The 26501-nt window shown below is 31.8% G+C and overlaps 1 protein-coding gene across 10 annotated transcripts in view; it reads left to right on the forward strand.

Moving 5' to 3' along the window:
• LOC113515641 (uncharacterized) overlaps positions 1-26501 on the forward strand; it is a 97671-nt gene that overhangs the window by 61667 nt on the left and 9503 nt on the right. For all 10 annotated transcript variants that reach the window (XR_008252652.1, XM_052893219.1, XM_052893221.1 and 7 more), the window contains one exon: positions 257-463. Coding sequence is in view for 9 of the 10 variants with exons in the window: in XM_052893219.1 (XP_052749179.1) it covers positions 257-463 (207 nt within the window). In the remaining variant the exon portion in view is untranslated. The remainder of the gene's footprint in view (positions 1-256; positions 464-26501) is intronic.

Consider the following 26501-nt stretch of genomic DNA (forward strand, 5'->3'; position numbering starts at 1 on the left):
GTTTTGCCTTTATAGATATTATGCGGTGTGAAGTTAAATACGTACGTTTACAAAGTAATATTAAACTTGTTTTTGAATGTTGTATTATAGTTTTGTTCTAAACAACACCTACTTAAATATTGCATAATTAAACTAAATGTAGTTCTCTCAGCAAGTAATACACACGCATTAATTTACATTAATTCGGTACAGATTCTAAAAGTTGCTTAGAAGTACATCAAGGTATGCATCTTGATTGTAAATTAAAATTATTCAGGCTGGATAGCTCCCTACGCAGTGGACTAAACTCGTTGGACGAAAGGCAGCTACGTCAGGAGTTATCCTCATCCAAGACAGCGATACGCCAATGGAGTCAACTGCTTGAACAAAACAACATGCTGGACCGACAGCTCGCGGCAATGGCGCAGGGGAAGAGCGCGCCAGATTCGCTCACTGCCAGCAATACAAGTCTTTCCAACATCGGGTAAGTTGATAATAATATACTTAATGTTTAAATAATTGCAGGTTGAACCTAAAAATATAAAACATCAGTAGCGCCATCATCGTATAACATGTTTCATTTTTCATTTTATGGTACCTACTATGATTTGTATTTTCATGGTTATGGAAGAGCGTGACCTTCTAATACAGGTGATATCATTTACTAGAAGGTCACAACAACGATCTTTGTATTGTACAGTAAAACAATATCAGATGGCATAGTGATTAAACAGACATAAAAATGGGATAATGCAAGAGATATCGTACTAACTTGGTATGATCAAATAGGTCATAAATTGTCCGAAATATTATAATTCGCAAAAGTGAAATACATACGACTTATAAAGTATAAAAATGAATGCAACACTCGATCCTCACTGCCAAAGAAACTCGGCATAAAATGCTACTGTCAGGCAAAACAATTACACCAAAAGATTAAAGTGGTATCTTTAAACTAGTATATCCAATAAAGCAGACAATTGCCAAAGACTGTAAGCTTATTACTCACACAATCTAAAACATGTAAGTCATCGATAAATGAATTTAGTTTAAGATAAAAATTGAATCTGAAAGCGGTACTCTTGATGTCATATCCTACGATTGAACAAATAGCAAGGTCAGAGATATATGTAGTATCTAGGGAAACTCGATCTTTTCCTGAACTGCTATTCTCCTTTTTTTTATTAACTTGTAATACACATAACCGTCAAGGGATAGTCAACAGCGTCTCTCTTAAAACGTCATCAAAAGCCAAACTGCGGTTGCCGATCCGCCTGTCAAGCGTGTTAACTACTTACCTCCCCCAATGGTAAACTGCAATAAGAAATGGTTTTGTTCCTTATGGTAGTCTATGGAGGAGGCCTATGTTCAACAGGGGACAGATAACGGTTGTTATGATGATAATCCTATTTAAAGAAACTAGGCACAATAAGATCAATAATTGAATTTACAACCTTCGTGCAACGTACCTGCCACTTTGCATAGCCACGTTGGTTTGCGTAAATGAGGTCCCAAATTCGATTCTTGGTCGTTTCTATTTAGGAATTTTAAATTTTAGATTAGCTTGGTTATTATTTAATCCACCCAACTTTTTATAGTCTTGTTGTTCAGACGGTTATTAAATATTGATAGATTTAAGTACTCATAATGTTTTATACTAGCTGTTTCCCGCAGCTTTATCCTACCTAATCTTAAAATTTAAATTTGAATTTATTCAAATCCATTCAGTCGTTTAAACATATAAACATCTTTACAAATTCTCACATTTGTAGTAAAATTGGATATAGTATAGTATTATATTATTTTTAATGCAATATACTGACTTTTCATTAGAATGCCAAATAATAATAATATAATAAGAATATAACAAATATTATATGAAGGAATATAAAATGTAAATATATAATAATAGTAAACATAAGGTAAATTTAAATAACAACCAAATATAATGATTTTATTATATTCAATGTACAATTTTTAAAATTGTTATTTAGATATAATAGATATTTAAAGGTGTTCCTTTCCATGACTTGTCAGAAATTTTGAAGATTTATTATACCTTATTCTTCCACGCAAAAGCCACAGTTCACATAATAAATTAAAACTATGTTTATCGAAATAGATAGAAACTATCATGACAAAACTCCATTAGGCTTCCGTTAATTTATTCTTCTATATTTAGATACAAATTAGTCCATCATAATTTATACTTGGATTGGTCTAATAAAACTAGGCCTTTTTAATTTCATCGAATAGTTCTATTGCCTGTTAATAAACATATTAGTACTAGCTATGTACTGCGGCTTCACCTTCTTTGCATTAGTATATAAAGTATCATATATGTTAAAATGATCGCGCGAATGAGTATTAAAAATCTACCCATACATCCCCATAAACATGTGCCTTTACAATTGTAGTGGAAATACTTCATCGAGCTACCAATATTATAACTATAATATACTAAAATATATTGGCCTATGTCCAGCAGTGGACGGATAATGACTGAAATATTTAAATAAATTTTCATTTTTCATTCATTCATTCAAATGATGATGATACTAAAATATACTATAAATCAACAAAAATTGTTTAATGAGTATTAAACGAAGAATTTTGTAAATAATAAAATTTAATAATATATACATGAACCATTATTTTATTTTTCTGTACAAAAGTTAATGTCCTTGAATTCAAACGCTCTTTAATATATTAGTAAAATTATGAAATTATTAGAATATATAATTATGAATTATTATGAGACGAGATGCGATCGTTGTGACTGGAATTCTATATTGTTGTTCTAAATTAAACAAAAACAAAAAATATTTACACAGAGATAAAGGTACTGCTAATGATAAAGGTTATGCATGAATTGAATTGGGAATAATAACAAATATCAGTAACCCAATTTAACTGATATTTTATGGATTCTTGTGCAAATATATTTTTCCTTGAGATTTTAAATGTATTTCTATTTATATAGTATATAATCAGTATTAATATAGTACATTATCTTACTTCCTATTATTGATTTAAGTGTAAAAGTTTGTGAAGATGTATGTTACTTTTTCATGCGAAAACTACTGAAGAAATTTAAATTAAATACTAACATAAAACTTAATATATTTTATATATTGTTACACGTTTGATACAGCAAGTAATAGGTAATCATGAAACTAACCAACCTATTCTAGAACCGTAGACAAAATTTTAAAATAAGAATTTTATGTATTTTTTTACTACAAAAGACTTTTATGATTACGTACTTACATCCTACTATTTAAAAAATAACCTGTTCTCACAAAGATATGATCAAAAGAATATTTGAGACGTCCCTTTTTTCATATCGGTTAAAAATCATCAATTAACTTGCTTTTAAGCATACCTTATCTTAGTAAATGCAGATAAATTCTCAAGTTGTATTTCACGATCACAATGCATTTTACAATTACACGAGTACCTACTGATTTTTAAGTACAGTAATTACTTCCCTTGTACTGTTTCAAATATAATGGACCACGCCAGTCACTGACATTCTAGTCTCACAATATTCTCGAAATAATCCGCTGTAATTAAGTTAAATGCTCTAATTTAACTTAATAAACGATTACGACATTTAAAAACTTGTTTTTACTACCGTTAACTTTAAAAAGTGATGTCAGCTTTGATTATTATAAATTCCAATAAATAAACTTCAACGGAATTGCAAATTTAAAATAACATCTCGATTATTTTCTCAATCGCTTCCGTTTCCCGTTCCAAAATGTTAACTCTCGTTTTGCAAACAAGTCTACTGATAGATACGTTTTCGTAGGTACACGCATGAGAAAGAATAAGAAACTACTCGTTGCTGTCACTTTTTATCCCACGCATCATTATCATCGTCACCACCATATCAGCCGTCATTTGTCCACTGTTGAACATAGGTTTCATAAAGAATGAGACCGTTCCTTATAACAGTTTACCATTGGGAGATTTTACTAGTAGTTACCATACTTGGCAGGTGGGATGGCAACCGCAGTTTGACTTTTAGTGATATTTTAAGAAGGACGTTGCTGCTCATCTGTCAACCATTAATTACCTTAGTCGCTTCTTACGACACGGTACGATACTGTATACTCGCATACGACACGGTAAAAGAAGCGATGACCCATTCTCTACCGGTATATACTAGTGGTGCATTAGTAAAAGATATTGATCACGACAAATATCACAAGAATTAAGCACGTAGTTGACCTGATATAATATACCCTAAATTGCTAGCAATGGTGCTGTAAGTCTTCTTTACTATCAATCCATTCATCGAATTAGCCTATAATGCGAGCGAAACTTTTTAATTATTATTAATTATATTATTATTATGGGCAGCGACTGTCCCCTGTGTTATAAAAAAAAATGCGCAAAGACAGTCTAAGAGTACATAATATGCTATTATAAAGGGGTCAGCCCTGAAAAATGAACTTAAATATGCCAGTGTTTGTTGTGTGGGTTGTATACTACCTTTATGAGACCTAAAAACGATGTTTTCCTGCTCAAAAAATACACCATATAAGATTGGAACTTAATTGGTATGAGACCATGACTGAAATGACCCTTATCGATTTACAATAAAAATTATGAACGATAGGTAAGAATGAAAAAGCAGGTCAGTCAGCCCATCGTGATGTATAAACATGAAATTCAGCACGATAGTTTCCGGGCGGGGGGGGGGGGCGGGGGTAAGTGGATGTCGACCTAGCAGTGCTATTGCTAGCAATAGTCAGCATTACTAACAATCCCTTACCTCCCCCTTCTAAAAGAGTTATTTCGTTGCCGTGTACACCAATAATTATAGTTTATAATTTAATGAGAAATGAAATATCTTTCCTGCTGCCTCGTGAATAGGAATTGACATTTTGCAAGAGATTATGTCATTGTGACGATAACTTGATTACATTTATGGTAGTTACTCAATTGTAGGATAAAAGGCCTGTCAGTTTACTTTTATTTAATACGTAATAATGGGAATAATAAACAAGCTGAGAGCTTGCTTGATGGAAATTAATCTCCGTTACCTATAAACATAAACAACACTATGAACGTAACAGAATTTGTCATGCTTTTGTTACCCTTTATATAAACGAAGGTATTTGCAACAGACTTCAAAAAGAAAGAGGTTCTCCATTCAATTATAATAACTTGGTCAGTTCGAAACCGATTCGGAAAATTCTTTTTTTATCTATCTTTCTATAATACCACCATAAATATTTTATCAAAATTGTTTCAGTAGTTTAGTTTTTAGATCAAAATATTTGGGTACCATATTTTTTTTAATTGATGATAATGGAATTGTAACCCCGCCCGCGCTGTCGGTATACACTGGCGGGACATCAGTGAGAGATGATAGGTGAGAATGAAAAAGCAGGTCAATTAGCCCATCGTGATAAATTCGCTTGGAATTCAGCACGATGGTTTCCAGGGGGGACCACGTGGAGGTCGACCTTTTTGGGCATATTGCTAACAATGAGACTGGTAGTCCGCATTATTAACAACCCCCCCCCCCCCCTCCTGGGTACCATATTATTACAATTGAGTCGGTTTTTTTGTGGGACACAATCTTTAATTATGTTTTTTTCAGCTCCTATTATGCCTCTAGTGTTAATGGTTGTACGCCTGCTAAGCATGACAAATACTGGCAAACCGTCCCCACTGGTAGTAAACGACAAGCGATGGAGAAGACAAGATCTTGAATGGCAACCCCATACAGGAAAATGTAGTGTAGGATAACTCCTCACTAGAGGGGGGAAGGTATTGTTAGTTATGGATTTTACATCTCCATTACTAGCAATATATCCTATCAGGTCGACGTCCACGTAGTTCTCCCTAGAAACTATCGTGGTTAATTATAGTGGAATTCGTCAGGATGAGTTAATTGATCTGCTTTCATCGTTACCTATCATCGCTTACTGATACCCCGTCAGCGTATACCGATAGCGCGGGTGGGGTTACCATTCCATTATCACCCATAAAAATAATAAAGCCCACTAAATAGAACGACGACCTCATATGCATTACAAGAAATCAGTGGATGCAAGTGGCTCGGGACCGTTTTTCGGTAGTCTATGGGGAGGCTTATGTTCGGTAGTGAAGAGTTAACGGCTGATTTAATGTTGAATAATGGTTGTACTTGTTTTTGGTCTTCATTTTATTAAAGTCTGATACTAATATATTTCGTCTGACTCTATTCTAACCTTGTTTATTTTTATACTTTTAGCTTAACTCCACTTTTACACTATACAAAACAATAACGCATTAATTGACGTTGTTGCACAAATTGATGAACCATTATTCACTCTAGACAATTTATCCAAAAATTTTACTAGATTTATACAAACTTTTTTAAAGGCTTTCACATTTATACCTAATACTCATAGTAATAAGGATTGTTATGCTACAAAATTCTAATGAGAGCACTTATACACAATTGCAAATTTCATGTCATATCTACAAATACAAGATACAGGAAAATTGATAAGATTATACACATGTATTCAATTGTTTGGCGCCGTAAAAATTAAAACAATCAAAGAACCGTAACAGTTTCAATTATCAGACATCGCGTGGGCGTCTATTTTGACCTCCATGCGCCGTGACACGATACTACAATAGCTATGATACATAGTGAGAACAATTTCCTTGCAAGTTACATTCTTAAGGCTAGCTGCGTGAGTTCACTTGGATTTTTAGTACAGAATGATATATTGATGTTGTGCACTAAAATAATTGGTCATACCAATTATAAACTGAAGAATTATTTATAAGAATATTGATATAAAAATTAACTAAAAGTGTGGAGAATGGAACAATATTCTATATATTTAATAAATAAAGAAGTATCTACATAAAAGACAGATAAAAACTATCGCGTCGTTAAATTCACGATTGGGATTTAACGCGACGCGATTACATGTAGATGGTACTTACCTAAATACCTGATTTTCGTCAGCAATAAAAATCAGAGGGTCTACCATGAAGTGTTTTTCGAAATTTCGAGGCCGAACGAAATACAAATTTACTGTTAAAATTATATAATGCATATGGTTTAAAAATATTAAAATTATCAAAATATTCTTTTTGGACTTTTATGGTAGGATTTATGACAAACAAAACGTTAAACTCTATTTACTAGACCGATTTCGGTATGAACGATAACACGACATTGAGTCCGAAAATTCGGGATTTCATTTAGTGATAGACCCCCAGGATTATAAGTACTATTTATTTGTAACTACAAGTACGTTGCGTGAAGTCTCGATCGTAAATCTAAATAGAGGAACATTTTTTAATCGATTACGATAAATTCTCCAATATCTTTCCAATATATTTATACGTAACTTAATACACTTATGCCGTCAAATATAGCTGAATCAAATTGATATTAACAAGAAAAAACTCTAGGCTATGTTTTGTTTATTTGAAACTGGGACTTAATTTTTTTTTCGAAATAATGAGGTATTCCGTGTTTACTTAAATGAATCTTCTTGAATTAATCAATCCATCTTGAGGCAAACTTTGCGGCATATCGACAAAACCTAAACTTGATAATTTGATCTTTGCTCTTCAATATCGCGGTCAATTTACTCCAGATAAAACGCCTCATCTAAGTAGATACCTACTCATATTTGAATTGAAGTCCATTAGCAATTACAAAACATCGAACTGCTAACAAGCATGTTTCGTAAGATGAATTTCGCGGTACGACCACCGATTTTCAAGGTGGATTTTACGGTGAGCTTTGTGTCGAAAGGTCCTTGCTCCATGAGGTAATCAGATAAAGTGGCGCGCAGCTGCTATGGGGCTTCGGTTCATCTCGGCGCGGGTCGCTGTCGCCGTTACAGAGTTGTTACTTGTTAGTCTATACTTCGTCGCGCACGGGGCCGTACGTAACTGGCCATAGCACGAGCACGAAGCACGTGCTCATCGCGCTTACGATACCATCAATAAAAGTTACTTTAATCAACGATACGCCGATCTCAAGCCGGTCAATGAACTCCCAATTATAATATCGAAGTACATACTCGTTTATCAGCTTCTTATGCCTAACAGTTTGTTTTAAATCTAATTCACTTCAGTGACTAAATCTACTCAGTGAAACTTAAGGGAATACCTCTGAATTGCAAGTACATAAATACATTTTAATGGGGAATTTTATGGGTATAACAATTATGTGCGCCATCTAAAAACAGTTAATTTAATAATGCACTGGCAGTGACTTACTTTGCAGTATTCTTTATAAGTGCACAACGTAGTATAATCTACCGCGCATTATTAGATTTATGGCGTGTAGAAACCTTTTAAATAAATCTTGATAAATAAAAACTATAATCTGTGTACCTTTTAACATCTCTCTATCTATGGATCGATTAGAATCATCTATAAAATATTGAATTAAAATTATACTCGATGAAATTTAGTATCCTATAGTGTTTATTTTTGTTATTGTTTATTGAAATAGATATTGAGTAACAAAAATAACAATAATACAAAAACTGGCAGTGACGTTACCAACTAAGAATGCACTTTGAAGTGATGAGACCATAGCATGTTTTATAAAAGGAACTGTACAAGTATATATTTACAATATGACTGCTATAGTTAAACATAAATTATTTAATGACCACTGATATCCCTATATCTTGTTACAATTATGAAAATTCAAATATAATAATCAAATCACTTCATTCTAAATAATTACTTTAGTATTCAATTTCACTATTTGTTCAAATAACAATCATAACAACTGTCATAGTTACCTAGTTAAGTAATATTTAATCAATTGTGTCCTAATTAATGTTAACAATGGTCATTCATTATTTATATGTGTATAAAGAAATGCTTATAATAATGTTTATTTATTCTTCACTCCGAAATTTGGGTATCTAAGTACCCAAATTTCGGAGACTGAATAAAACATAATCCTTTTATCTCAAGGGCAAAAGCTTTAAAATAAACCTCGAAAGGACCCGACGATCTCGCTAACGAAGTAAACGGCCCTGAAATATATTTCTGTTATAGTTTATATATACATTATTATGTTATTATATACCTACATAAAATAAGTGTTCCTCTTAACTGAAAGGGCCATATCTGCGATAAAAACCTATATATACTAGCTTATCAGTTTATCAACAATGAACGTTATCGGTATCTATTGATTTCCCTTTCAAGCAAATGTCTTCTCAAACAAATAGTTTGAATGTAGGTACTTAAATATTGACTTTTGCTAACGAAATACATAACTATATCTTTTCCCTAATTCGCTTGCATTTTAGTTGTTAACATACAGACAGACGTTGCTTTCGCATCTAAACTAACTAAGGATTACTGACAGGTACTTATAAAAAGTTACATTTCTTATTCACTTTACCTTCTTATTCAGAAAGCAGTCTCAATCGAGACTAACGGCAAAGAAACTCTAGTTTAGCTACCTTTTCAAACAACTAGTTACATTGCACAAAAGTGTAAAATTTTATTTACTATAAAAAGAGTATAAATTGCTCAGGGATATCTTAAATAAAATTGATTTATTTTTTAACCTAAAACTAGCACTCGTTCACGAATATGACGAAATCAACCAGGTCATGGTGGAAGGTAATAATAATATAATACTATAAAGGATCAGTAAAGTTCTTAGGTAAAGCTGTTTTTACCTTAATCGTCCTTCCAACATCTGACAACCAAACTTTTTCTAATATAGATTATTCTAATGATAATAAACAAACTAAGTAATAATAATTAGTTATTTATTTTAGACTATGACGAATACTAAGATCACAGTAAATAAATAATTCTTTATCTTATGTCTCTAGTGAAATGTAAACAATCAAATTAGTTTATGATGGGTGGAGCACATCCAGGACTGCCTCATTGTGTGACCTGATACCATTGTTGTTCAAATTTCGTTACTATAGCAACATTGAATAGCTTTAGCAGCTTTTAGTGTAGTCTTTTCAATACCAGTGAACGGCTGATATTCAAAAATTTTTTAAGTGTATGACAAAACAGTGTGTGAAATTATAAAATGAACTATTGTATTTCTCAAGATGTGGTTGAAACGAAAGACTCGTGAGTTAACTAGTGAAATTCGTTTATGCATTTTGCTGTGCGGAATCATGCCTACTTATTTTGCATAATATGGCATAGAACTGGTTCAAGCCGGCCATCAAATCATAAATACCGTTATTTATAAAGCTTATTCGGTAATTAGCCGGTAGTGTTGCTCACGTCTCTGTATATATTTAGATAAGTAGTACTCTCTGCGCATAATCAAGCCACGCCTTTAATATAAATTGTCAGATTCATATACTATCTATTATGTATAATGTTTCTATTTTTGACCACACCATATGCTTTTAATCACGACGATTTTATCGGCTATAAAGTTATTTATACTTGTACGTTGTAGTTTTTCAACATACATAGGATACAGATCCTTCATGGCTTTGACATATTAAATAGGAATAACTTGGGTAGTTACAAGTTTTCAGTTTTACACAGTGTAAAGTAACAATATCTAAGGTAACAAAATTAAAAAAAAAAATTAAAAAAGAACAGTATCGTCGGAACATTGTTCTGATTCAGATAAATCTGAAAGAATTCTAATGTAGTTTTTTTTGCTTTTAAACACTAAAACTGAAATATTATAAAATAATAGGTAGATACTATCATGTTCCCGAATTTTAAAATTGACTCATTTTATCTGTAATTTATATTAAAAATCTATATAATATTTTCTATATATGTGTGTGTTTTTCTATATATATGTAAAATATTTTTAACAGATTTGTTATTCGTAATATACGAGTAGGTATGTACCTGTTATGTGCATAATTCGGTGTCATACGTAACGACAGATTACCCAATGGCGCGATCAAATCACATAATCTACAACTATTACTATTTTTATTCTTTTTTGGGACTACGTACATTTCTATTCTTTAATGGCATTGTCACTTTTTGGATCGCGTAATTACTCAACTTTCTCAAAACTGCCACAAATTCGACCTTTGTCACCTCAGACCGCACGCCAACTTAACCATTACTTCTAAATGGCTTAACTTTCATTATAATAGTGTATGGAATGAATGACAAAACTCATAATACCTAATGAATTTTCCTCTAGAAGCTTTTACCTGCCGCTTTGTCCACGGTATGTAGTGAAAAAACATATATTGTAATAAATGAAAATATGTCATTACTCATTTTGTAGCAAAATCACACATTTGCATATACATTAGATATCTTATTGCAACATTTTTTTTAATATACCTACATCATTTTCTCAGAATAACATAAATCATTATTATAATAAATTTAGGAATAATTTGTTTATACAGGTATTTTATTTAATTGAACGAGGTAACAAACATACAAATAATTGGTTTTATAAACTGTAATTTAATTTTTAGAATAATTGCAAAGAATAGATGCAGTTGACAGCTTTTTTACCTAATGCCGATTCGGCGCATAACTTTGTTCATTAATGAAAGAATCTAATATACCAAAATATAAAGCAATTCATTATACTCGTAGATAAAACTAAAATAATGCACTTAAAACTATTGCAGTGTGAGAGCAAAAAATAATTCTCTGTAATCATTGTGTACGAACTCGTGAGAAATGATTTCGTAGGATTTGAAAACCTTAAATTTGAATTATATTCAATTCCATTGATAAACCTAGTTGTTGCAATAGCATGGTGCAATTGACAATTTAAGTATTGCCAATTATTTATAAATCTTTTGTTGAGCCAAAGGACTGTTTTCTACCTTTTGTTAGCAAATTTTGCATATGCAGCCAGCGTCAAAAGGTGATGGAAATATAGAGATACCAAAACCATTAAAGCCGATGCATATATAAGTCTTTCAACAAAATTAATGTTAGAATTGAATGAACTTCATAAACGATCAAAAATAATCCTTGTCTTTAATATTATAAATGTGAAAGTTTGTTTATTACTTCTTTATTTCTGAACGACTTCACTAATCACTGTGAAATTTGGTATACCATATACGCACCTATGGAGAAGGAGATTAGCTACTTTTTATCCCGGTCATGTGGACGAAGTTGCAGGTAAAAAGTACAATATTATGTTTAACTTTCGTAAATTTATATACTTTTTATGTAAGATACTAAGTTTTATTTGCGATTTTGTTCGGGTGATAGAGATATGTTTACTAACTGGAATAAAACCTATATTCTTCTGCACCCCATATAGTACGTATATACCAAATTTCATAGTGATTTTTTTTTAATGGGTGATAACGGAATGGTAACCCCACCCGCGCTATTGGTATACACCGGCGGGGCACCAGTGAGGGATGATAGATGAGGATGAAGCAGGTCAGTTGGTCCATCGTGATGAATTAACAAGAATTGTTCACGATGGTTTCCAGGGGGAACCACGTGGAGCTCGACCTGATAGGGCATATTGCTAGCAATGTCGAACTCCATTGCTAACAATCCCTTTCCCTCCTTCATAGTGATTGATTAAGTCGTTAAGGTGCTATTAAGTAATAAACAAACAAACTCACTTTCTCATTTACAGTATTAGTAAGGATAATAAGGATTAGTGATTTTCTATAAAAAAAGATGAAAGACAATATATTTTGTTTTACGTATGTAAGAAGCAATTATTTTAGGTACATATTTTTATCCACAGCCAACTTTTTGAGCTAGATATTACATTAAAACGTGTTAGTGTTTCATAACTACAAAATATCAGATATGTTGTTGGGTGACATGTTATTACCTAATGTAACTAGTAGCTAACATTGGAAAGTGGAGGTATCCACTCATCAAATTTTGATAACTAGACGCCCCGAAATTTAAGTGAGAATTAAAACATCTATCGTATGTAATTACTTCCTGTCTTTATGCTGTTTATTTGTTGTTACTCTATACTAGTAGTGATCACATCCTTTGCATTATTTGGCACTTTTATACATCTTTGAGTAACATCAATTTATGCACAGTTAACAAAATCGTTACAAACATTATTATTTAAAAAAGATTTTTATTAAAATAGATATGTAAAGAAGAAATACTATGTGGGCAAAGTCGTAGATAATCCCGTAATATAAGTACCAATACAATCATTGTGGTCGCGTTCTTCTCCACACGAGACATGTCATATGATATTTATGTATTACCAAAGATACGAGTATAAATAAATATAGATAACGCAAGTGCCTCAATCTACTATAATACAAATATAATAATTTATAATTTATTGTTATCAGACTCCTTCAGAAATGTCATCTATATGTAATAATGGTATGTTTGTCATTTCTATTTGATTTTTTTTTTATTTTTTTAGAAACCTTACTCTGAAATTTAATTGAGAGAGTAGAAAGACTGCTTAGATTAAAAAGTAAACGGGCAAGGTATATAAGCTAGTTATAACTATTTAAATCCATATCTGTGTATGCGTTTATCGCTCAGCCAACGTTTATTTCGAGACAATAGACTATGATAGACAGACCAATAGATGCATGAGTGAGTATGACTAATCTGTTTTGATTCAAATTCCGAACCCTATGTATTACCTATATGTTTATTGTCTTCTACAAAAATATTTAGGCCAATAATTTTTTTTTCTTTTGGCCGAGACTGTTGTTGTGCGTGCTTGTTTGTGTGACAATGGAAGTAGGAAAATCAATAAAATAGGTCAATTCTATATGTTATGTACATCAGATTTTAAGTTCGAACTTCTGAAGGTCAAAAAGGAAAATCGCATTCAATTTTGTACCGAGACAAATATATAGACAGACAAACAAAATTCTAAAAAATTTATTTTTTATTTCTATTGATCCTATTGAGACCCCTCAATAACATTGTTCTTAAATGTTTCCTATGTACAGATATCGTCTATTTATATTTTTACTATTAAGTTTACCTTATCGTTTCTTCTGTAAGTTTTAGTTCCTATAGTTTTTTGCTATTTTTTATCATCATCCCAGTTTCTATCCACAATTATATGGCTATTCGTTTATTAAAATGCAATCATATGTAAGTAGCATAGAATACTTTCAAACTCAATATCTCAATTACTGGAAACGTAATAAGGAAAACGAATGAATAACCACCAAGTACAGTGTAACGCTTTATACATAGTATATAAATGTCATGACTAGAAAGGAGTAATAAACCGTTTTCCTAATTTTGATAGGCAACGCTAAATATGATGGGGTTAAAATGTTAATCTATTATTTTTATGTAATGTAAGGAGATTAATTAACCTTTTCGTATTCCACGCACGTCGTATGCCAATCTTTCATCGTGTAAATAAAATAATGTCGTAATAATATTACGTAATACCTGCCAGTGCATGTCTACCATATGTAAGAAATATCTTCCTATCTTCCATTAATACTTTAAAAATAAAAAATAACTGTACACGTCAAATAACCTTTCTAGCACACTACGTCCGAAATTTAAACATAACATACTCTTTGCATATTTAAAACACTTCAAGTGCTTTAGTAGACTATTGTACTAGTGTATTTTAGATAAAAAAAAATACATACTAAAGTACTTTAGTTCTACTAAAGCGTAACTAACTACTACGTACATGAAACTTGAAAAATGCCGTTTACATACATCCACTAAAACACTAGTATGCAACTGTTTTAGTGATGTAAACCGGACATTGCGAGTTTTTTTTTTTTCTTTTCTCAGTTTTATCAATTGAGTAACAGTATCAGTGAGTGATTTATTAAGTGACGGTGAACTAAACTAACGTGTTGTGATGAAGATGGAAAAGCCAAGTGTTATGTTGGAGCGGGAGGCGCCGGTCAAAGGCATAGTGGCCCAAGTGGTCACCATGCTTAATGGCCAAGCTCAGAGGTATGTTATGCTAATGAAGATTCATAACATATGTGTAATAATAAAATCTACATAAGTATACGGCTCTTAAATTAAATATAAGAAAATTTAATTATTAAATAAACTTCACATCATTCAAAAATCTGTAGTGTGTACGATATATATGTACTTACTCGACTCTCTGTTAATTTTTTTTATTATTTATGAACCCATCTTATTTTTCACACTACCTACATAATAACCTATCTTTCTAATAACATAATAATATAGCAGAGATATGGACGCTGAGGACAGGACTGGTCTATACGTTGAAATTCGATCAGAAAATCATATAATGGATATCTCTTTTTATGATGTTCTGTGTTTTTAAAATTGAATTGAAATTAATGATTTTATGTTATATCATTGATTAAAACGAATTATTTTACCAAAGAACTAATAATAAAGTAGCATATTATTATATAGGTAATCGATAGTAGTATACTAGGTTGAAGCGGCAGTGAGCAGATCATATCTGTCAGAAAACCAATAATTGTTTATGTAAACGTGTTGTGAAGTGGAAACAGCATCTAGGCAAACGTAATAGGAGGCACCTTTGATTTAGATAGCGTAATGATTTGTACAAAATCTCTGGAAAAGATTAGATGGTGCACACTTTTTGATGGCGCATTTTTTTTTCATATCACGAAGGTAGCAAACAAGCATACAATCCATCTGATGATAAACACAAATACATATGGGAGGCACATGTACGTTACTGACTCTTAAAATACTTGAATATACCCTTTACTCAAAAGCCTTTAATATTATGTCAAGCAATGATCTCTTATGGGCTGACGGCAGTGGATGATGATGACATAAGTGTATCAGTATGTAACCACCATTAATTCCAATACGATTCAGTAAAATTATATAAACGATCAAAATTACATGACTGTACTTTCTCTGCAATAAACACTTATAAGTATAGTATATTTATATGTATATGTCCTTAATAAATTTAATAAATAATGTTTCATCAGTATCGTATTATCGACATATGAGGTAGTGTAGATAATTTATTCGTACATGTCCATCACAAAATGCAGGATATTCTAATTCGGGTGTACTTTTAATATAATTTTTTTGATAATTATGCGATATCTTTACCAATTTTCAAGCGATTTTGATAAGCTGTCTAGAATTGTTACAAAAAAAAAGGAAAAAATTGATTGTTTGTTTGTGTATTGTAAAAATATATTGTACTTATCAATAAAGCTATCTTTTTTTTTATTTCATCCACAAGGACTTTTTTTTTTTTATTATTATACCAACAGTACAATTGATCATTTAATCTACTAAATGTAATTTTATTAATTTTAATCCTTTATTAGATCATTAATAATAGTAGATATTTTTATATGTATGTGAACACATGGGGATTTAAAAACAATCTATTAGATACGTAAATGTATGGATATGGCGCAGTAAAATTCTACTTAGATAACATATTCTTTGTGTGATAATGAAATTTGCATTCACATGAATCCTAATATTAGATTATGAAAAGTATCGAATCAACATAAAATGACTTCAAAATGATTGAACTTTAAAGAGTTCTGTCCTAATCAATAAAGTAAATTTAGTTCTTAGAAGTCTTGTAAAATGTATTGCATTGTTTTGTTCAACTAATTCATTGGTATATTATAAATTTAACATAGTTTAGAGAGGTTTACACTAGTCAAATTTATGATAACTACATATGTTCATCAATGCCAAAACTTTGCACGTGGGTTATATTTATGGAATAAATGTCAATAAACACCCACTTTGTTAGAGCAGACCATTACAAATATTTTGAGTCAAATAAAAATAGGTTTCATGCAAATAAAATTAAAATATGTATCCTAATAACTTACATAAATAATTATATTTAAAAAGTGTTAGCTATCCATTAGGATTAGGATCCATTAGAATAGAAGCCATTAGGCTTACTTAATATTATAAATGTGAAAGTGAGTTCATTTGTCACCTCTTAGTACCATAACGGTTTAACCATTCATTTTGAAATTTGATATACATGTACTGTATGATATAGAAAAGGACATAAACTACTTTTATCCCAGTCAGTGAACACATCCCGTTTACGTGGATGGAGTAGCGGGTAAATGCTAGTAAAGTATATTGACGACTACGTTACAATAATATCTATCTATTGTTATTGTAACAAATCACAAAGCACCTATATAAATTCTAAATGTCACTTCATAATTATGACCATCCTTGACCTATGTTCTAAATGACGGTGATTGTATACATTTATATTGAAGCAATAATTCTATTTATTTCTTGTAGTTCAAATTACGACAAAATCACGTCCATTTTTTCTAACAGTATATACAACGGTATTAAAATTCAAACGAGTATAATAGGAGAAGATATAGATTCGTTTTTTTGTTTAACGTCCATGTTTTCCAATTTAGATACTGAATCACCTACATTAGTCCTGAAGCTATGACCAATTCATATATATAGATACGTATTATAGTTAGAAATTCTTGTAGAGAAAAGAATGTAAATTAAAAGTTGTTCGTTGGTTAGGCGATCTACTACTAACTCATATATTATGTGGCATTCTCGTTCTCAATTGATTAATATATGTTACAAGGACTAAGGTAAAATTATACTGACAATGTCGAAGTTATTATGAAACTGACATATTATTATTATATATATAGTGTGGAATCAAAGTCGTTAGCTGTAAGTAGAACAAGAATCTACTTAATATTTTAGAATATATTAAAACACAAATATTAGTGATTAAAAAATTCAAAAACAACTAAATAATTATGAACCTCTCGCTATCGAACTTCACAATTGACACTCGCTGCATTATTATGAGAGATAAAAAAATTTTGTCGTTTGTGATCTATTTTTGTTTAATGATAATATTCATTTTTACTAAAAATAAGGTACTGATTTCAATTTCATTCTGTATCAAGTGAAGTATCCTACAGGCAAACATTTTGTCATTTTTACTATGAAAGAACTTTATTAAGGGCGATTGTTGGAGTCAAATTCAATTACCAAATTTAATAACTGATATACTTTTTTGATTAAATGTAGAATAAAATGTTGTATCCATAAATTACGTTTTCACATTTTTATGGACTTTCAATGCTGTAACTGACCGTACATATAGCATACAAAGAACGGTACTATGAAAATTTAAAAATATATAATCTCTCTAGCAAAATACATATGTGTGTGGTCCGAAGATCTGTAGTAGAGTTATTAATGACTAAAGTATCAATCAAAGTCAACCATAAAGCTCGTATAACTTGACTCTAATAAAAGATGTGTACGATATCCATCAGCGAGCATATAGTTACAGTTGCAGTCGCCGTGTACGCTTGAGGTCAAACAACTTATTTATCTATGGCCATTCTACGTGACGGCTCTCGCTCTAACTCCCAATTAGTAGATACTAGATAGTCACCCACTTACTTGTGTACCAGAAAAAACTAGAACTCAATATGTAGTCTTAAAATATACGAGTACATAAAAAATATGATACTAGGCACTGAGATTGCTATATCAACGCAAAGCTCAGCTTTATAAACTGTAACTGTAAATGAAACCGTGTCATAGGCCAAAAACTCTTGAAACCAGAGGGTCACTACCATCTCACATGAGCAGTAATACCTAATAGTAGTACAGATATCTCAATATATGCCTGAATATCTACTGAATCTAAAAACATGTATTTTTTTTTAATATAACGTAAACATCTAATTGTCATCATCATTATATCAGCCGTTATCTGTTAATTGCTGAACACAAACCTCCTCCGTAGACTATTATAAAACAGTCTATTACCATATAATAGTCTACGGGGGAGGTTTGTGTTAGAGTAAAGAACGTTCTTTATGACACTTTATCATTGAGGGGATTTTGCCAACAGTTGCCAGTCTAGGCAGGCGAATTAACAGCCGCAGTTAGGCTTTGGTTACGTTTTAAGAAGAAAGCTGCTTCCCATCTCTTGACCATTTAATTCTCTTAGTTGCCTCTTACGATTGCAACAATAAAGAAAGGGGTAGCTCATTCTATGCCGGTACTATACGGCAACATAGACGTAAATATCTAAAAAATCATTATTAATGTAGGCGCTAAAAAAAGGTCTTCATAAATTCTCACGGTAAAAAAGATAAAGATGTGAGCTTTCATCCCAATAAAATCAAATAAATTCCGATTTTTTGGGAATAACTATGCATAAATGTGATAGATGAAATGATTATTATACTATGCCTACGAAATCGCCCACGTACCTGGTGTTATATTGATTAAATAAAAAATAACTCGTGTCCTTTTCCTTGCTAAATATAAATTTGACGCTCTATCTCACGATGATCAGTAATTATTTAAACATCTAGAGACAACTGACACTCAATCTAGAAACAACTCACTTTCACGTTAGCAATATTAGTAAAGACAGATAGAGTGTAACAAAGGATAGTTATAGAATTTAAATTGAAAAATCCAATCCGGTCTGATTTATTGGCCGCCTGCGTTATTTAAAATTCAAATATGTTCATTAATAAATGTATTTGTGTTTATTAGTGAAAATGTGTATAAACATTCGATAATTTTAAATAAAGGAAATAAAAACCATATAGTAAAGTATTAACTATACAGATATACAAGTTATACAAGGTATTATACAAAGATATACCTGATGACTATACAAAGATATAGAGCCTGGATGTTTGCGTACAATACGATTTCAGATATGTTTCCTACCACGAAAGCTCAGGTTATGGATTGAGCCGCCTGTTGAAGTTTTTCCAACAGACTTCAGCATGGGGTTCTTTAAAAAGGGATGAAGAGGTTTCTTCAGCAGTCAGCTCCTGGTATTGCAGGCGTTTATAGGCTACAGTATCCGCTTACCATCAGGTGGGTCGTATACTTGTTTGCCACCTTAATGGTATAAAAAAATACAATTAAAAATATTCCGAGATGAATTAAAATACATGTTACATAAATTAATTAATATGTAATAGCTAAAAATAAAATTTAAAAAATCAAAACCATTGCGCTGCGAAGAGCGTAGTCAGCATGCAATTAAACCTATATATAGAATAGATTACATTGGCGTTATGAGTCACCTGCGTTGTTTATATTGAAAATTATTTTCACCTGCCCTAAAATCAGTGCTTTTAGAAGGATTTGGTTGATTCGTGATAGAGTTTTGGAAAGGTGTATCCATTATTGAGCAAACAGTATTATTGTAAAAAATTCACATAGTCACTTCAATTCAAAATAAAATACTCATACTTGACTGATCGACTTATACCTGAAATAAAATTATAACTGTACCCAAACTATACAGTAAAAATGCATTTTCTGATATTAAAGATGAAATCACATGAGAGAATGCAAGAGAATTAAACAATGAGTAAATAAATTGTGAAACGTATACTTTACATAAACCTTTATACCTATCCATTAAGGATCATAAAATATTTAACTTTCACGGTGAAATCATCGGGATATTTAACGAAGCCAGCAGTAAACTCGGTGCAAGTTTGATTGCTTTATAAAATTTATATACAGTTCAATAAGTACTTAATGAGATCGGTTCTAAAGAGCTATTTCTATAAAACTATCTCAAAATTAGATTTACAATTTGATATCATGGCTAAATATTTATTTTAAGGACCAATGTAAACTAAATTTGTAATCTATTTAAGTTAAAATTAATATAAATTTAGTTTATGATGGTGAATAAAACAGGAATTTCGCGAAATTATCAAATTAAAATATTAGGTTAAGAAATATGTTTCGAAAAATAGCGTCTCAGAAGCGATCTCATTGTCTTATAAATTAACGTTATTTTTCATTGTATCCACTCAAATCTGTTACAGGGAGTCCTTGTAATAGATTTAAAGTTATCACTAAAATTAGTAGGGCACTACGTTCGTCTGTATGGGATTGTCATTTGAGAACTTTCCTTACCTATCGATTGTCGATTTCAGTACTATATAGCCAATCCATTTTAAGTTCAAATTCAAATATAATCACTTAGATATCACGCTTTGATGTGTCTTACATTATTGATTCTTCACTCCTTGACACATTCTAATTAATATTTTTAAACTTCTCCGAACATACTTATTTATTGCTTTAATTCAGTATAGTTAACAAATAGTTTAGCCGTGTGCATTTTTATACGAATAAATAATAGTCGTACAACATGTTTAAAAACTTTCACATGGTTACTACATAGTTGAAGCAATCTGTACTTATTTTTCCCCAGATCAAATTCAAAATACATAGATATGTCAGTAATTCAGTGCAGCAATAAACAATAGATGCTGTGTAATTATGACTGGCTGTAATTATTTCTAACATAATGTGGAATATAATAAGTATGGTATATAAATTATTGTCTGTGTGAGTATATTTTTTGTTCCGAATGGTGGGAGTGACTTACCGTCTCCGCGTTATTTGGGCAAATAACGTCTCGGTCTGCCGGCAATCCGGCACAAACCGTGACCGGAGTCGGACTTGATTGTGATAGCTGTCACCAGTGTCAGCTGCCACTATTCAATGCTGTTAACTATATATAAACAAAAATATAAAGATAAGACAGAATAATCTATATACAAGAAACAACAGTTATGATTCTCAAGAGTTTCTCAATATTAGTATTACTATAGGCCGCATAGTCTGCGGTGTCTATGGTGTTATATCTGTAGACGACGTTTGCCACTTTCCACTAACTATGAGTTAGGAGATCATCTTGTTTGACAATCCCAACAGTATAAATAAAGCTGTTGAAAGCAGTTATAGCATTAGTCCCTGTAACTGCTAACAGCCTTATTTATATTATTGGGATTAGCTGTAGCTATAAATAGAACTTATTTGAAATGTTAATACAAATGCTTGAACGAAAAGTTGCAACTTAAAAATAAGGCCGATACATCTGATGGATCAAAACTTATTTGAGCAAAAATAGTATGTACTTGTAACTACTAACCCTCAATGATCTCTCCCCAATATGTGATAAAAGTGAATCAGCTGGCGAAGACGAAGGGGCGATTATTGAACGGACGCGCGCATGCGCTGTGTTCGCTTGTGGTGTGCTGTTTGGACCGGCAACCCCTACAAAACAAACAAACGCATCGAGACAGTGACACTGACCTAGAAGATCTTCTGCTATAAAATCTCAACAAGTTAAATTAATATATTTAAGGATAAAAATAACGCATCGGTCGTTTCACGAAAGAACGTTACGAAGAAATAAGGAGAATTAACTCGTGCAAGTGGTTGTATAGTGAAGCAAACTGTAACGCGAAATAAACAAAATCACGTGCAAAAGAAAGTGGTTGTGGTCTCGGTTGGCGGGCAACGAGCGTAACGCGCGATGTGACGCTACGGACGTTAGAATCGGTAGTTCAGTGTTCTCCCTTTCCGACACACCTGGCTGCGTCATTTGATACACTACTGTAACTCAACTAGATGTCGACGCCCTCACGCATGCAGATCTCGTTATAGTTGAACAAGATGCCAATACCAATGAACGGTAGAAGCCGACAGCATGGTATCCAAACCATGCCATTCATCCATAGAACAGTCAGCTAACCCGCGTTAAATATAGGTAGTGTAACAGTACATCAGTTGGAAACAGAGTGTAACAAAAAGAAATCCGCGTGATGATTGTGAATAGTTCAGCATGAATGGACAGGGTTGACGCGACGAGATCTGATTTTTCCGGGCGGGCTGGTGCGGCGTCGGTGGCGGTGGCTGGGCCGATAGCGCGGGCAGCGCGCGAACTTCAGTCGGCCGCGTGCGTGCGCGCCGTGAGAGTCTCCCGCGCGGCATGCGTTCTGTTTCGGCCACGTCCGCTGTGCCCGGTGCGGCCACCCCTGTCCAGCATGCCCTGGGCGCGCGGCGTCAGAAGACCGACCTTCACGTCGCAGACATCGCACCCGGCCGATCATCTAGCCCCGCGCCTAGTCTACGCAGCCAGAAAGCCAAACAGTACAGGTGGACCATTTGCAAAATACTCAACAGCTGTGTTCTTTATTGTGATACGAGTACAAGGTTTACGTTCGTTAATACTGAATTTGAGAGTGGATGATGCTATACGATCATTTAATAGTTACATTATTTAAAAGTATAGAATATTTTTTTGGCATGCTGAATTATCTTTAACATAGTGTTATCTGGTACCATTATCAATATCATGAGTACATATATTTTCCAATTTAAGTATGGATGACAGCTCAGTGTTATCTTTGAAATAGACATATAAGTCAATACTTATTGTAACAAATGCGGTTAATATTTCAGTGGTCTGTGTTCCTGTGAATCAGGTCATGCTCTCATGTTTATTCACGTTTAAAACTTTGACGAATAGTTGGCATTAAGTCTTTGTTTTGTATACTTACCGGAAAGGTCAGAATAGCCTACTCAACAACGAAAAAGCAAGGCCAAACGAGAGGCGGTTGTATATATGGATATTTGAAAAGAACTTACATCAAGGAGTTTACTATCACGAAACATATATTAGCAAATATGTCTATGATAGTGTTAAATCCTTAAATGAACCCAAGCCCCTATACGGTACTAGATATCATGTTTAACTGTCACATAATGCACTGTTTATTATTAAAGTCAGTTTTAGCTACATAGTAATTTTTCTGCATACTTAATAAAATTATGTATTCGAAATAATTCTATATAATAATAAAACATTTAAATTATTTCGTTTATACTATTTTGTACATTAGTACATTGTACATACAGTGCATATTATAAATATAAGTTTTTTTTTGTTCCATACTAAAAGTACATAATTATCATTATTAGAAGACTATTAGAACGTATTTCCATTTTCTCTATTTATATTATCACTCCCTTCATAAGTGAAGAACAATATTATTCCCCACTACCTCTTAAATTATAATCAACTTTCTTTACATGTGATATAACACTAATTCATTTTTCAAGTATGTTTTTTAATTGTGTACATGAATATTTAGATGACTAGCTAAACTATTATAAGTGAAATTCTCTTGCACACTGTCACTGTCTATAACAAAGGTCTGCGTGCAACAACAATTGTTATTTTCTACTTTTCTTTCACGCTCTATTGCCCGATTATGTTGTAATCGTTTATTTTGTTTACTTAACTACCTACTGTAAAATTGACTGTAGCATCCGTTGGTACCTAATGTATATCCTGTTTTAGTAATTATAGGTTATTATAATTTATCCTTATTTGTGCATGTCTAACCACACCTCTTTTATAAAACAGTGCCCGTGATTTCGTTTGTAATTGATATTACAAAATATTAATAACAATTTCAAACTATTTACCAGTTTTTGTTCAAGGGGATTTTTACTAACGAATTGTGGTCTATTTAACAAATACATTCAATTCATGTATCCATGTTCACGGTTCGCAAACCCGATTCTAATGGAATCATGGTTCCATTACTAGCAATATAATCTGTCAGGTCGACCTCCACGCGGTCCCCCTAGAAACCATTGTAAGTAATTCCTAGTGAATTTGTCATGACTGTCCAACTAAGTTTGTCCTAACCTAACATCCTTCACTGGTGTCCTACCAGCAGAATTAGCATAGTATTTTTATCTATTTATTAAAAGACGTACTTGCCTACCTACTTAATCTGAAACAGCAAAAATTACTACGTATTTAGGTTAATTTAATTTGATAATGTCGCTGAAACGTTGACGCGCAGAGTTAGGTGACTGGCCTCAATTATGTCTAGTTCTGTTTGCTCATAATTCAGGACATGTTTGCAATTCACTTTGTATTTCGTGTATCTCGTATTATATTATATGTACTTATATTTAATAATAGAATAACTGATTTTAATGTTGTCAGAATTGGTACGAGTCAGACACGTCAATAAATATTTTCAACTAAAAAATAATCATCAAAATAGGTTCGGAATTTACGAAAAAATATTTGCATCTTCAATTGAATATTTTCCCTTAAAAATAACATAAAAAATATACTTTCTTATATTTCCTTGATTGAATGTTGCGTCACGTTCCTGGCGTTGAAGGTCGACTTTTATTTTTAGACTTATAGATAAATATTTCTTTGGGAAAAATATTAAATTTCTCTAATAAAACACGTCTTTAAAAGACGACTATGTATATAATTTGAATTTCAAAATGTATAATTTACTATCTTTGTCTTGATTAGATATATATAACATAAAAATAATTTATCAATATTCTAAACAGTAACGTAAATTGAATTTAAATTTTAATTAAAAACGTGAAGCAATAACAAACGAGTATATGTAGATAGGTACCTCACATAATTGCATGTCATTATTTTAATCAATAGGTACCTATTGATGATCCATATACCACTCTACGCCCATTAACCACATGCAAGAATATCGCATGTTTTTAAGTTGTACACGTTCTTTTTACATGCGTCTTGCCATGGAATCATGTTTCATAATAATTTAGTGTTCCGTATTAGATTTAATAGACAACTTTTTTAATTTAATACCAAATGTCTATTTAAGAGTTGTTGACTGATACGGAATATTTATGTCACCATCTTTTACTGGTTACAATTTATCGTCAGGTATATCTTTCACTCTGGATGTCCGACCGTATATTACAGCGTCATAATTTTTGCTGCTTAAGTTCAATCTCTATACATTTTTAAAGAAAAATGTAGAAGTGTTTAATTAACTACTTACAAAATTAACTACTTACAAACAAGTAGTTAATTTTTTATATTTCATACTTTTTTTAAAATTACATAGTTTTTAAATATACGAGAATATGAGAAGACGAGAGTATCTTTCATGTTAACATGGCAATTTACAGAAATATTAGTAAGCAATACCTACGGTACCCTAATAGTGCGTGGCTGACACGCTCTTATTGATTTTTGTCACGATATACTCGTAGTAGAGAAACTAAAACATATTTTTCAACACGTTTTATGGTTTGAAATTGTGTAATTTGTATAGATAAAAAAATGTACTTAACAATTTTACGGGAACTGAAATTATATCATCACAAATCTAAAGTAATATATAAAAATACAAAAATAAATATTATAACGCATAAGTGGAGTAAAGGATCATAAAGAAACCTACACAAAATTATCGACAACTATCTGTGAAGAACTAGCGATGAACAATTGCTTATAATTCTGTGTCAATAAAAATTAATGAAAAGGTTATTAAGATTTGCTGAAATGTACACAGAAACACTCTCTTAATGTAAATCGAAACATTAAATCGATATCGGTAATTCGGTATTTCGTGAAACTTGTATTACATGCACTTATATTTATTATTTGAGTAATTGATTTTAATGTTATCAGAATTAGTATAAACCAGACACAATAGTAAATACTTTCAATTAAAAAACTAATAATTTTTGGTTAGTATTGCTATTGCACATCAGCAGATAATCTTTAATTTATTTGTTTATACGAATAAGTAATTCGTTTGTTTAGGTACTTTATAGTGAATTTTATTGGAATATACTATAGGCATAGTTGTGTTCCTATTAGAAGTACTACAATAATTTCTGAATGATTTAATAGCTTAAGGGCTTTTAAATCTTAACGGTTTATAATAAAGCTGACCATAAGCCTATTTACCACT

The sequence above is a fragment of the Galleria mellonella genome, unplaced genomic scaffold (assembly GCF_026898425.1).
Source record: "Galleria mellonella isolate WM207_F2 unplaced genomic scaffold, CSIRO_AGI_GalMel_v1 utg173, whole genome shotgun sequence".
NCBI lineage: Eukaryota > Metazoa > Arthropoda > Insecta > Lepidoptera > Pyralidae > Galleria > Galleria mellonella.